Here is a 12,363-nt window from a genome sequence, read left to right as displayed (position 1 = left end):
AGTGCAGCAGCCTTGGTTATTGTGAGAGATTAAGGGTACAGTAAGTTGCTCATGAAGATGCTATTCATTTTGGCATTATCCACATTCGTGCTTTTCCTATTTATTTTTCACCTTCGTTCTTTCTTCCTCATGTATGGTGAATCTATGTGGGCTGTGCAAGGTGAACTTGATCAATAGTTGTTTTCTTTATTATCCATGCTTGCAAATTACCTGGTTGAAGATATACATGTAAAATTTTGACTAAAGAAAGCCTATTAGATTATTGGTTCATTGAACTATTTGTGAAATTTCTTGTTATAATGCTCAACATGTAAAGGAAGCCAAGGTTATTTCAAAAGATATATATAATTTATTTCTTTTAAAACTGGTTTTCTATAGGCTCTGTTCGAATCTATGATTTTGCTGGCAAAACTCCTTTGGCTCAGATGAGATTCAAACAAGGAGGTACCGCCCTCACCTGGGTACCCCGACTGGTGAGTTTATTATGATGATCTTCTACTAAGATCTATTGGTAAATATGACCTATCAGTGTTATTTCTTGGAAATCTATTTTATACCCTGGGTTTTAGAGGAAAACAAAAATTTTAACTTAGTTTATTCACTCATAATGCAAATCTAGTTCAGATCTAGTGACAGAGATCATATCATTACCTTGCTTTTGTGGTTATGGTCCTGTTTTAATAAAAATCTATTTTTATGCCACCTGCAGGTTAGTAATCATTCCATGTTACAAAATTATTGCCCAACAGAACTTTGGGTATCTATCCTCTATCAGACTCTGATTTCATTCGTTCTAGTTATATTCCTGGTGTGCCTGCAGTGTGCTGGGGCTTGTTCTAGCTTCTGGGAATGTAACAGGGAAGAGAAAGACAAAAATACTTGCCCTCATACACCTTATGCTTTAGTGGGAGGGAGGAAGCAGAAATGGACAATAGAGAAAAATAAGTAACATACGTGATAATGATAAGAGCTATGAAGAAAATTAGGCAGAGGTAGGGAATTGTTCTTTATCCATTACAATGCAATAAACTACCATAAAGTGTAGTGGCATAAAACAGCAAACATTTTATTTTGCTCACATTTTCTCTGGATTGGGAAATCATGGTGTCTGGGGGCTGGAATCACGTAAAGTCTTCTTTATCACAAGCCTGGCATCTGGGCTGAAGGCTAGCTAAGCTGGGCGGTCAACAGGAGTGCCTGCTTAATGGCTTCTCCTTGTGGCTTGGGCTTTACCACAGCAGGGTGGCCTCAGGACAGCCACATACTTCTTACATGGCAGCTAATGACTCCGAGATCTAGTGTTTCAATAAAAGGCCGAAGCTGCTGGCCTTTTATGACCAGTCTCGGAAGTCACATAATGTCATTTATACCATACTCACTTGAGTGAAGCTGTCACAAGCCCCACCCAGATTCAAGGAGGGGATTTCTCCGTGGGAGGCATGTCAAAGAATTTGCAGCTATTTTTCAAAATATCATGGGAGTATTTGGGGAATGTTTTATCTTTACTGTTTTGGGTTGAAGTCAAAGAGAAAATGTTTCAGGACCAAAATAAATGTGGACATGGCTAGAATGGAGGAGAATTTAGTGACAGAATCAAGACCAGAAAGACAACTCAGGCCAGGGAATAGAAGCAGAACAATGATGAGGTTTAGAACAAGTAGAAACCACAGAGTATTTGTCTTACCAAACCTGGCTCGCTCTATTCCATTTCATTTACACTCTTACCTGAAGTATTTAAAATACAGCTATATAATTAAATAATTTATCAGATGGTCATTCGATTTCCATAGAATGTTTCCCTTTTTTAGTCTCATATCCAAGTAATGATCATTGGATATCATGCTGGAATTGAAATGCCTTTTCTCTATGCCCTCTCGCTTCTCTAGAAAACTCTGTCTTTATGACTCAGCTTAGGTCAAACATCATCTCCTCTACATAGCCCTCTGTGACCCTATCTTCTAGTAGAGCTAGGTACTACTTCCTCTGATTTTTTTTTTTAAAGCGCTGCTTATATACCAATTTTATGACACTTATCATATCACAATGTACTAAGATAAACTGCTTTATTGTATCTTTCCCACCAGACTGTTCTTCATGGTGACAACCACACTTTATTCTTCTTTGAACCTCCAGTTCCTCTGTAGTACATTTAGACACACAGTATATGTTTATTGAATGAACAACATTCAAGGAATTGGATGGAGTACAGTTTTCTTATTACCAAGATTCTCATAACTGCCTGGCCTCAGGGATGATCGCTCTGCTCTAAAGAACAGCAGGGCTCTTGCCTTTCTCCTGAATGCCTTCCAAGATAGCAGATTTAGTATATTCAGACGTTGCTAGATTTCTTTCTCCAGCCCATACTTCTTGGAGCTGCAGACCATGTGCCATCCTCATTTTGAGTTTCCCAGGGGACCTCAATCCCAATGTGTCCAAGACTAGATTCATGATACTCTGTTGGCCTCCCACCAGCCCCCCTCCAAAACAATAATGGCAGCAACAAACCACACACACACACACACACACACACACACACACACACACACACACGTGCTTGGCTTCCTCCTAGTGTTACCTAACTCAGTAAATGTCTCAGTAATCCCTTTGTCCTCCTCCCCCATATTCAGTTGTCACCAAATAGGACCATTATAACTCTCTCTAAACTATGTCCATATCCTTCCTCTCTGCAATGCCACCTCAAACCCAGTGATCATAATCACTCTCCTGGAGTAAGGTAGCCATCTCTTCAAAGGTCTCCAAAGGTCTTCCTGCATCCTATCTAGGCCATCTCGGTTCTGTTTTGCACAATGCATCTAGGATGACTTTTCTGAAATATCAAGTCTGGTCACATCACCTCCCTTACCCACACATACCCAAGCCCCCAACTAAAAACCTTTTAATGGCTTCCCACTGCTCTTGGGATGAAGACTATCCTTATAAGCTACTTTTTGACCTGGTGCTTGCTTATCCCCCTCTCTGGCCTCTTGTGGAAGCCCTGTTCCCTCACTCAGTCTGCTGTAGTCAAACTTTTTCCTGAGTTACGTTCTTTCCTGCCACATGACCTTTCCACAAGCTATGTCTTCTCCCAGGAGTGTTTCTCCCACCTCCCTAGACTTAGTTAATTTCTGGGCATCTTTCTGATCTCTGCTCCACCATCTCTTCTTTAAAGAAGTCCTCAGTCTAGGTCAGCTTTCTTTGTTATATGCTCTCCGAGATCATTTCTTTCCTTTAGTGTTTATTGCTGTTCAGAATTTAACACTCATCTGTGTGATTAATGTTTGTCCTCCCACTAGATCCTAAATTCTGTGAAACCAGGGACAAACTGTTTATGCACACCCTTGGGTAGCTGGTGATAGGTGCCTGGCATGTGGTAGAAGGATGTGCCGCCAACGTTTGCTCCAGTGCTTGAATTGCCATTATTTACCTGTCTCACGATCAGCAATGATAAGGAGCTGTTCTAAAATAGAGGTTACCAGAAAGTGATATAAGGAATTAGCAGTGAACAGTCAATATTAAATTACTTAGCTGAATAAAATACAAAGTTATCTGTTATGTAGCACAACTTTCTGAATCAACTAATTTCACATTTGTCGCATTTAATTTTTATCCAAGGTAAGCTACACTGGAGCACAGATTATCGTAGGATTCGAAGATGGAGTTGTTCGAATTCTTGAACTTTATGATCCAAAAGGGCTCACAGTTTTTGCAGGACGGAAGAAAATTTCAGATGCAGATATTAATTTGAAACAGGTTTTCAAGCCCCATACTGCTCGTGTCACTGCCTTAGCTTATGAACGTGATGGAGAAATTCTAGCTACAGGGGTAAGTGGTAGATTTCCTTTTGTTTCTTATTGAGCTTTCATGGTTCAACTTGTCTTATCAGTCTTCCTACTTGATATAACGTATTTGCTGAGGTACACTTTTTTTTTCTTTTTGCTGATGTGCAGTTTTGAGAAAAATGCAGTTTGCTTTCTTTGTGTTCATATTCTTTAAGTGTAGTCAGAGCATGACATTTCAAAATTTTCTTGCAAATTGAGTTCTAATGCTTATTTTAAATGAATGGAAAATTTCAACTTGGAATTATGATCAGTGTTATGCATAATCAATATTCTATCATATAGGTACGTTCGTATATAAAATTGCCATAAGTGAAGAGAATATGTAAATTTTTCATGCATTGATAGGGAGCATATGCTTTGTGGAGCTTTTGGTGAGTTAATCTATGTACAGGTATGGTGATCGTTTTTTTCAGAAGGATATTGCAACACTTGGTTTGTCAGACATTCTCATGGGGGACATGAAGCAAATACTTGAAATGTGAATTTTCCCAGCATAATCTGGGATCTATGATTATCATAGGTATAAATATACAGTGGGTATACTGTAACTATTAAATGATACTCTATACTCTGTGGGATAGATTTCAAAAAGAATACATATTTGATGGGTATTTCTCTTTTTCTTAGAGTAGAGATCAAACCGTCTTCTTCTTCGAGGTAGAAAAGGATTATAAGCCAATTGGTTATATTACTACTCCTGGACCTGTTTGCCAGTTAGTGTGGTCTTCAGTTTCCCATGTGAGTAATTATTATTTGTCTTCATGCTTAAATCTAAATTACTGTATAATGAAGTGATCTGGAAGATAGAGAATAGCAGGTGGAATGATTAGTCCCACTCCTGGGTCCTGCAGTGAGGGGTCAGGAATGCTTCTTAGCTTGGCTAGTAGCGTATCACTGAGGAGCCCAATGTCCTACTCACTATCTCCTCTCTCTTCCATGCTCTAATTAGTTGGTCATGATCCCCTCTGAGAACATTGGGGTCTATCAGGCTTTGCTTTAGTAACAATGGTGACTCTATTGAGATACATATGTTGTAATGTGTTGGCTTGGATCTGTCAGTCTTTTTGACATTCAGAAGTTCAGTTCGAAGGTCTGAATGTACTTGCCCTCATCTTTAGCTCTTTACTTCTCTTCTACCCCCCTTCTACCTCCATTTTGTCTTCTAATCTCCTATTGACACTTTCCTAACATCAGCTGGTGATTAGGTATTGACTATTGATCTTATTTAATACCTCTAATTTCCCTAAGTTCAAGCATAGGATAATTCAGTTGTCTAAATATTGATTGAGTGTCTAAACCAGGTGCTGTACTGGGTTCTAGGATAATAATAGTGATGAACTGGGATGCTTGGGTGGCTCAGTCGGTTGAGCTTCTGACTTCAGCTCAGGTCATGATTTCATGGTTCATGGGTTTGAGCTCCACGTTAGGCTCTGTGCTGACAGCTAAGAGCCTGGAGCCTGCTTTGGATTCTGTGTTTCCCTCTCTTGCTGCCCTCCCCTGCTCACACTCTGTCTCTCTATCAAAAATAAATAAACATTAAAAAAAATTAAAATAATAGTGATGAACTGCATGGAGGTGTTGTCAGGATTATTGAAGTAACATGTGTAACCTACTTTAAACTCTTCTAAAGAAAAGGGCTATAACAATATAGTGGTATATAGAAAAAACTTTTTTTTAAGTTAACATACTCATTGTTTTCATCTTTGCTAGGCACTGATGTATTCAATAAGCAGTATAAAACAATCTCTTTTGAAAGAGAAAAAAATGCACCTATTTAAGAAGTGAAATAACTATCACAGAACAATACAAGGTTTCACAAGGGAATTGGTGACTAAAATATCAGTGGTATAGACAATATGTGCTCTGAATATGGAGCAGGGAAATGTCAAGAAGGGGATAAGTTAACATAACTTATTTCGTACTATTTTATCTTAATTTTGAGAAATTGGTAGGATGTGGGCATTTGGAGAGAAGGTAAGTGCAGATGGTTTAGGTGAAGGAAACAAAAGCTGCCAAGGGAGCTCTGTGTTAAAGCATGAACACAACATGTGGTATTATGTACACCCTTTAATCATTTCCCTTAGATTCAAAGTAAAAAATCCAAAAAAGTTAGGAATGGTGGGTGGGAAGGTGGTGGGTGTGACTATAGAGGGGCCTCTTGAGGAAGATCTTTATGGTGATGGGATAGTTTTGCATCTTGATTGTGGTGAATGGTTACACAAATCTACACCTATAAAATGACCTAGAACTCTACACACATTCTATATTAATGTCAATTTCCTGGTTTCCATATTGTTGCCTAAGAAGTAACCAATGGGGAAAACTGGGTGAAGGATACATGGTTCCTCTCTGTACTATCTTTGCAACTTCTTGTGAATCAAAAATTGTTTTAAAATAAGAAGCTAAAATTTTTTTTTTAATAGGCATGAGACGAAACCCCCCCAACATAATTCAAAAGTTATTTCAGGCAGTGCTGCCAATTAGTGCTTGTATTTCTAATATTATTTGGGAATTACTAATGTCAAAGAAAATTACCCTCATTTCACAATATATACATGTATCAAACCATCTATCGTTATATTTCAATAGAGATGTGGAAAAAGGTAAATGACCATATGTAGCTGATATCCTGCATACTTTAGTTGTCTAAATCGCCATAGATGTTAGCTTCCACTAGCTCTCAATGGTCAGACCTCCTGCCTTCCTGAATGCATTAAACTTCTGTGCATTATTTATAATTTGTGTTTCCAATAAGGAAACGTGCACAGAGAATCATTCGGCCTGCTGTGGTCACTACCGTGATCACTTTGGGCAGATGAGAGGCAGATGGGACAATTGGGCAGCTGTGTTCCAGACATGTGACCAGGGCATGAAATACTATGTGGACGAGAGCTATGTATGAGGTAGAATTGACAGAATTTGGTGATCTTTTGAATTTTGGGGGTAATTTTGAAGTGTCTAAATGAAACTCCTTAGTTTCTCTAAGACATGTTCTTTTGCCTACATTATTCTGGGGCCACTGTTCTCTGTTGCTGAAACCAGAAAATCTTGAGAATCATTCCAATCTCTTCCTTACCTCTAACCACCCTGCCCTTCAGTGGTTCACTAAGCTTCTTTGATTATGCATCCTAAACATCCCTGCCTTCTCTTCGATATCCTAGATGTAAACATAATACTGTACATAAAAGTAAATAGCATTCAAATAAATGAAAGTGAAGTGAAAACTAATGGACCATTTGGAGGAAATGAACAAACCCTGTACCCACGCAGTTTAGAGGTGTAAATGCTTTACGGCAAAGGCCCAGCAGAACGTCAGGTTCACTTTGACGCATTTCCCGTTTCGCTGGAATCCTGTCCTCTCAAGTCCTAATTTGTTTGAGTAGCTTTGAACTTCAGCTTTTGTCTCTTCATCTCTGAGAGAATGCCCAAAGCTCTAGGACACTGCCTTGTGTTTGGCTTCTAGGTCTCATGCAAACTGTTGGCAATTTGTCCTTAGGAGGCAATTGGTCCTTCCTACTATCCGACATCAATTCCTGTCTACCTCTGCACCTGCCTGCCCTCTTCCCTTTTTTATAATAGAGGTGCCCTCTTCCTTCCCACATGGAGCCAATTCTGAGTACTGTCCTTTGGATTGTACTCTCTCCCACTTTTTTTCAAGATTTCATATTACTTATTTTCTCTTTTCTGTCACATAAATTTAGCCTCACCTGTTTACTGGATCATTTCCATCAGCATTTAAATATATTCAAGTATCTCCCATTGGGAAAAAAAATTGCTTGACCTCCTGTTCTCCTCTAGCTGCTGCACCATCTTTCTCCTTCTGACTTTTCTAAGAGGATTGATTATTTCTATTGACTTTTGCTAGTATCTACTCTCATCATTCTACCAAATCAGCTCCTGTGAAGACACCAGTGATATCCATCCATTTAACATTTTCCATTCTTCTCTTTCTTGACCTCTTAGCCTCATTTGAACCTGTTGACCCTTACTTTCTCTTTTAAATACCACTTCCCTTTGGCTTTTGTGACCTTATGCTCTCCTGGTTCCCTCGTCTACATCTTGTCATTCCTTTTCAGTCTCCCTCACCCAGTTCCTAAGTATTGTTTCCCTAAGGCTCTGTCCTGATCTCTCTTCTCACTCCCAAGCCCATAAATTCCTTAAAAGCCCAGATGTGCCACTGGATATTTGGAGATGGTATATCCTTTGTATAGCACACCCTTCAAACCTACCCACACCTTACTCTGTAATTGTCTTCTGCTCCTCCTTCACCTTGAAGCTTAGATACCAGCTTCTCGGGAAGCCTTACACAGCCTCCTTTATTCTGGTGGCACTCCTGCAACACTTGTTGCGGTTACAATTTACATTTATTTATAGGATTTGTTGAATGACAGGCCCTCTCGTTGGAGGTAAACTCCATCATGCCAGACACTGTATTTATTTTTCTTATAATTTTACCCCTAGTGCACTACAAAATGCTAGATACATAGTCTATACATAATAATTATAGAATGACAGAGTGAATAAAAATTTTGAATAATGTGTCTATGGAGTATCAAGATGGGCCTCTGTCTCCTCCCCCACCCCGTTCTTCCCCCACTTGCACTCTCCCTCCCTCTTTCTCAACAATAAATAGGCATTAAAAAAAGATGGGGATTTCCCATACATGGTTAAATATGTGATTTTGGAGCTCAAGGGAGAGGTCTGGCCTAGAGATAGATTCACTCAGAATTTAATTGTGCATGAATGGTAATGAAGCTTTGGGTTGCCTATAAGATTTCCCAGGGAATGTTTATGGAGTGAGAGGAGAAGAGGGTACAGGACAAAAACCTTGGAAATGTCTACAATTAATGAACTTGGGCAGATGGAGGATGATCCATCAAAGGAGGCTGAGACTGTATGTGCCATCCACACACTGCATGTTTCCCTTGGCATTCCTAATTTCAACATTCTGCCCTTTGGGCAAACATATTTTGCAACTGCATTTTTGGCTCAGAAAATATGTTATGGCATCTATAAGGGAAACAAATATAAATCTAATTTTAACATTTAGCTTATTAATAGTAATATAATATTAATAACTGTACATAGTGATTAGTAAGATGATTTATTACTGAAGTGAGGAATTAAGTATTAATTTTCAAAAGTGTATAGTATATATAGCAATGATATTTTTCCTCATTTATAATCTTTTTGAGCTATGCTTCTGAAAACTTGCCTAAATGTAAATGATATATTTAATCTTTCTTTTTTAGCCTGAAAGTACTTTACTGATTTTCTGTGAGAATGGCTATGTTCTTGAAACTCCACTTCCAACTATAAAGGAGGAAGAAGAAGATCATGATGCAGTTTCCTATGAAATCAAAGACATGCACATAAAATGTTTTCATTTCTCAAGTGTCAAAGCTAAGATCCTGGTATGTAAGATCCTTGAAACATTATCTTCTAATATGTTTTGTCTCAGAATACAAAATGTCCTATAAAAGTGCTGGTGAAGTACAAAGAAGAATAAGACCTATACCCTGGCTTTAGAGAGCTTGTAAGCTGTTAGGAAACAGCTGACTGTATTAGAAGGCAGTAGTGAACAGATGTCAAAATCAAAGTGCAAAGGAAATAATTTTAGTGGTGTGCAGTGCAACAAATATGCTTTTAATGGAGAGATAAGAGGAGATCAGAGATGACTAGATGCAGGTGACATTTAGTCACTTAGAAAATAGGAAGGATTTTGAAATACAGCATCCTGTCTTGATAAAAACCCTCAAGAAAGTAGGGATAGAAGGAGCATACCTCAAGATCATAAAAGCCATATATGAACGACCCAACACTGATATCCTCAATGGGGAAAAACTGAAAGTTTCCCCCCTAAGGTCAGGAACAAGACAGGGATGTCCAATCTCATCACTGTTATTCAACATAGTATTGGAAGTCTTAGCCTCTGCAATCAAACAACACAAAGAAATAAAAGTCATTCAAATCGGCCAGGAGGAGGTCAAACTTTCAGTCTTTGCAGATGACATGATACTCTATATGGAAAACCCTAAAGATTATACCAAAAAACTGCTGGAACTGATCCATGAATTCAGCAAAGTTGCAGGATATAAAATCAACGCACAGAAATCGATTGCATTCCTATACACCCACAATGAAGCGACAGAAAGAGAAATCAAGGAATCGATCCCATTTACAGTTGCACAAAAAAACATAAAATACCTAGGAATAAATCTAGCCAAAGAGGTGAAACATCTATACACTGAAAACTATAGAAAGCTTATGAAAGAAATTGAAGACACACACACAAAATGGACAAAGATTCCATGCTGCTGGATAGGAAGAACAAATATTGTTAAAATGTCGATATTACCCAAAGCAATCTACATATTCAATGAAATCCCTGTCAAAGTAACACCAGCATTCTTCACAGAGCTAGAACAAATAACCCTAAAATTTGTATGGAACCAGAAAAGATGCCAAATAGCCAAAGCGATCTTGAAAAAGAAAACCAAAGCAGGGGGCATCACAATCCCAGACTTCAAGCTATATTACAAAGCTGTAATCATCAAGACAGTATGGTACTGGCACAAGAACAGACACTCAGATCAATGGAACAGAATAGAGAACCCAGAAATGGACCCACAAATGTATGACCAACTAATCTTTGACAAGGCAGGAAAGAATATCCAATGGAATAAAGACAGTCTCTTCAGCAAGTGGTGCTGGGAAAACTGGACAGCGACATGCAGAAGAATGAACCTGGACCACTTTCTTACACCATACACAAAAATAAACTCAAAATGGATGACCTCAATGTAAGACAGGAAGCCATCAAAATCCTCGAGGAGAAAGCAGGCAAAAACCTCTTTGATCTTGCCCACAGCAACTTCTTACTTAACATGTCTCTAGAGGCAAGGGAAACAAAAGCAAAAATGAACTACTGGGACCTCATCAAAATAAAAAGCTTCTGCACAGTGAAGGAAACAATCAGCAAAACTAAAAGGCAACAGATGGAATGGGAGAAGATATTTGCAAATGACGTGTCAGATAAAGGGTTAGTATCCAAAATCTATAAAGAACTTATCAAACTCAACACCCAAAAAACAAAGAATCCAGTGAAGAAATGGGCAAAAGACATAAATAGACACTTCTCCAAAAAAGACATCCAGAAGGCCAACCAACACATGAAAAAATGCTCAACATCACTCATCACCAGGGAAATACAAATCAAAACCACCATGAGATACCACCTTATACCTGTCAGAATGGCTAACATTAACAACTCAGGCAACAACAAATGTTGGCGAGGATGTGGAGAAAGAGGACCTCTTTAGCATTGTTGATGACAATGCAAGCTGGTGCAGCCACTCTGGAAAACAGTATGGAGGTTCCTCAAAAAACTAAAAATAGAACTACCCTATGACCCAGCAATTGCACTACTAGGCATTTATCCAAGGGATACAGGTGTGCTGTTTCAAAGGGACACATGCACCCCCATGTTTATAGCAGCACTATCAACAATAGCCAAAGTATGGAAAGAGCCCAAATGTCCATCAATGGATGAATGGATAAAGAAGATGTGGTATATATATATATATATATATATATATATATATATATATATATATACATACACACACACACACACAATGGAGTATTACTTGGCAATTAAAAAGAATGAAATCTTGCCATTTGCAATGACGTGGACAGAACTGGAGGGTATTATGCTAAGTGAAATTAGCCAGTCAGAGAAAGACACAAAAATCATATGATTTCACTCATATGAGGACTTAGGGAGACAAAACAGATGAACAATGAGGGAAGGGAAACAAAAATAATATAAAAACAGGGAGGGGGACAAAACAGAAGAGACATAAATATGGAGAACAAACTGAGGATTACTGGAGGGGTTGTGGGAGGGGGGATGGGCTAAATGGGCAAGGGCACTAAGGAATCTACTCCTGAAATCATTGTTGCACTATATGGTAAGTAATTTGCATGTAATTTTTTTTAAAAAGTTGTAATAAAAAGTACGAAGGATTTTGAGAGGATGAAAATGGAGAGGAAGGCAGTAAGAGCTGGAATAACATCCTGAGGGAAGGCAGAGTTGTAAGAATTTGTAGTGCTTTCAGAAAATGAAGAATGGAATTGCAACAGAGGGATGCAGTATGTGGGAGGGATGTGGCAGGAATCTGTGAGCTGCACATGGGCTCCTTAAATACCAGCCAAGATGTTTCAGTGCAATTCTAGACCATTGAGATCCATTGTGAGTTTTTTTCCTCCCTATTCTCTGAAGAAATTTGAAATTATTTGACTAGTTGACAAATGTGACATCAGTTTCAGGTATGCAACGTAGTGATTTAGCAAATCTATACATTATGCTCTGCTCAGCACAAGCGTGGCTACCATCTGTCACCATAGTTGTTATGATACCACTGACTATATTCCCTGTGCTGTACATTTTGTCCCCGTGACTTATTCATTACATAACTTCAAGCCTGTACCTCCCACTCCCCTTTACCCATTTTGCCCATTG

General features: G+C 38.6%; 1 protein-coding gene across 4 annotated transcripts in view; it reads left to right on the top strand.

Moving 5' to 3' along the window:
* CFAP44 (cilia and flagella associated protein 44) overlaps positions 1-12,363 on the top strand; it is a 151,116-nt gene that overhangs the window by 36,231 nt on the left and 102,522 nt on the right. For all 4 annotated transcript variants that reach the window (XR_006207062.1, XM_042954859.1, XM_042954860.1 and 1 more), the window contains exons 13-16: positions 379-473; positions 3,613-3,822; positions 4,467-4,577; positions 9,092-9,253. Coding sequence is in view for 3 of the 4 variants with exons in the window: in XM_042954859.1 (XP_042810793.1) it covers positions 379-473; positions 3,613-3,822; positions 4,467-4,577; positions 9,092-9,253 (578 nt within the window). In the remaining variant the exon portion in view is untranslated. The remainder of the gene's footprint in view (positions 1-378; positions 474-3,612; positions 3,823-4,466; positions 4,578-9,091; positions 9,254-12,363) is intronic.

This window comes from Panthera leo, chromosome C2 (assembly GCF_018350215.1).
Source record: "Panthera leo isolate Ple1 chromosome C2, P.leo_Ple1_pat1.1, whole genome shotgun sequence".
NCBI classification, from domain to species: domain Eukaryota; kingdom Metazoa; phylum Chordata; class Mammalia; order Carnivora; family Felidae; genus Panthera; species Panthera leo.
Note: the sequence above shows the minus strand (reverse complement) of the source record. Positions and strands in the feature narration are given on the sequence as shown.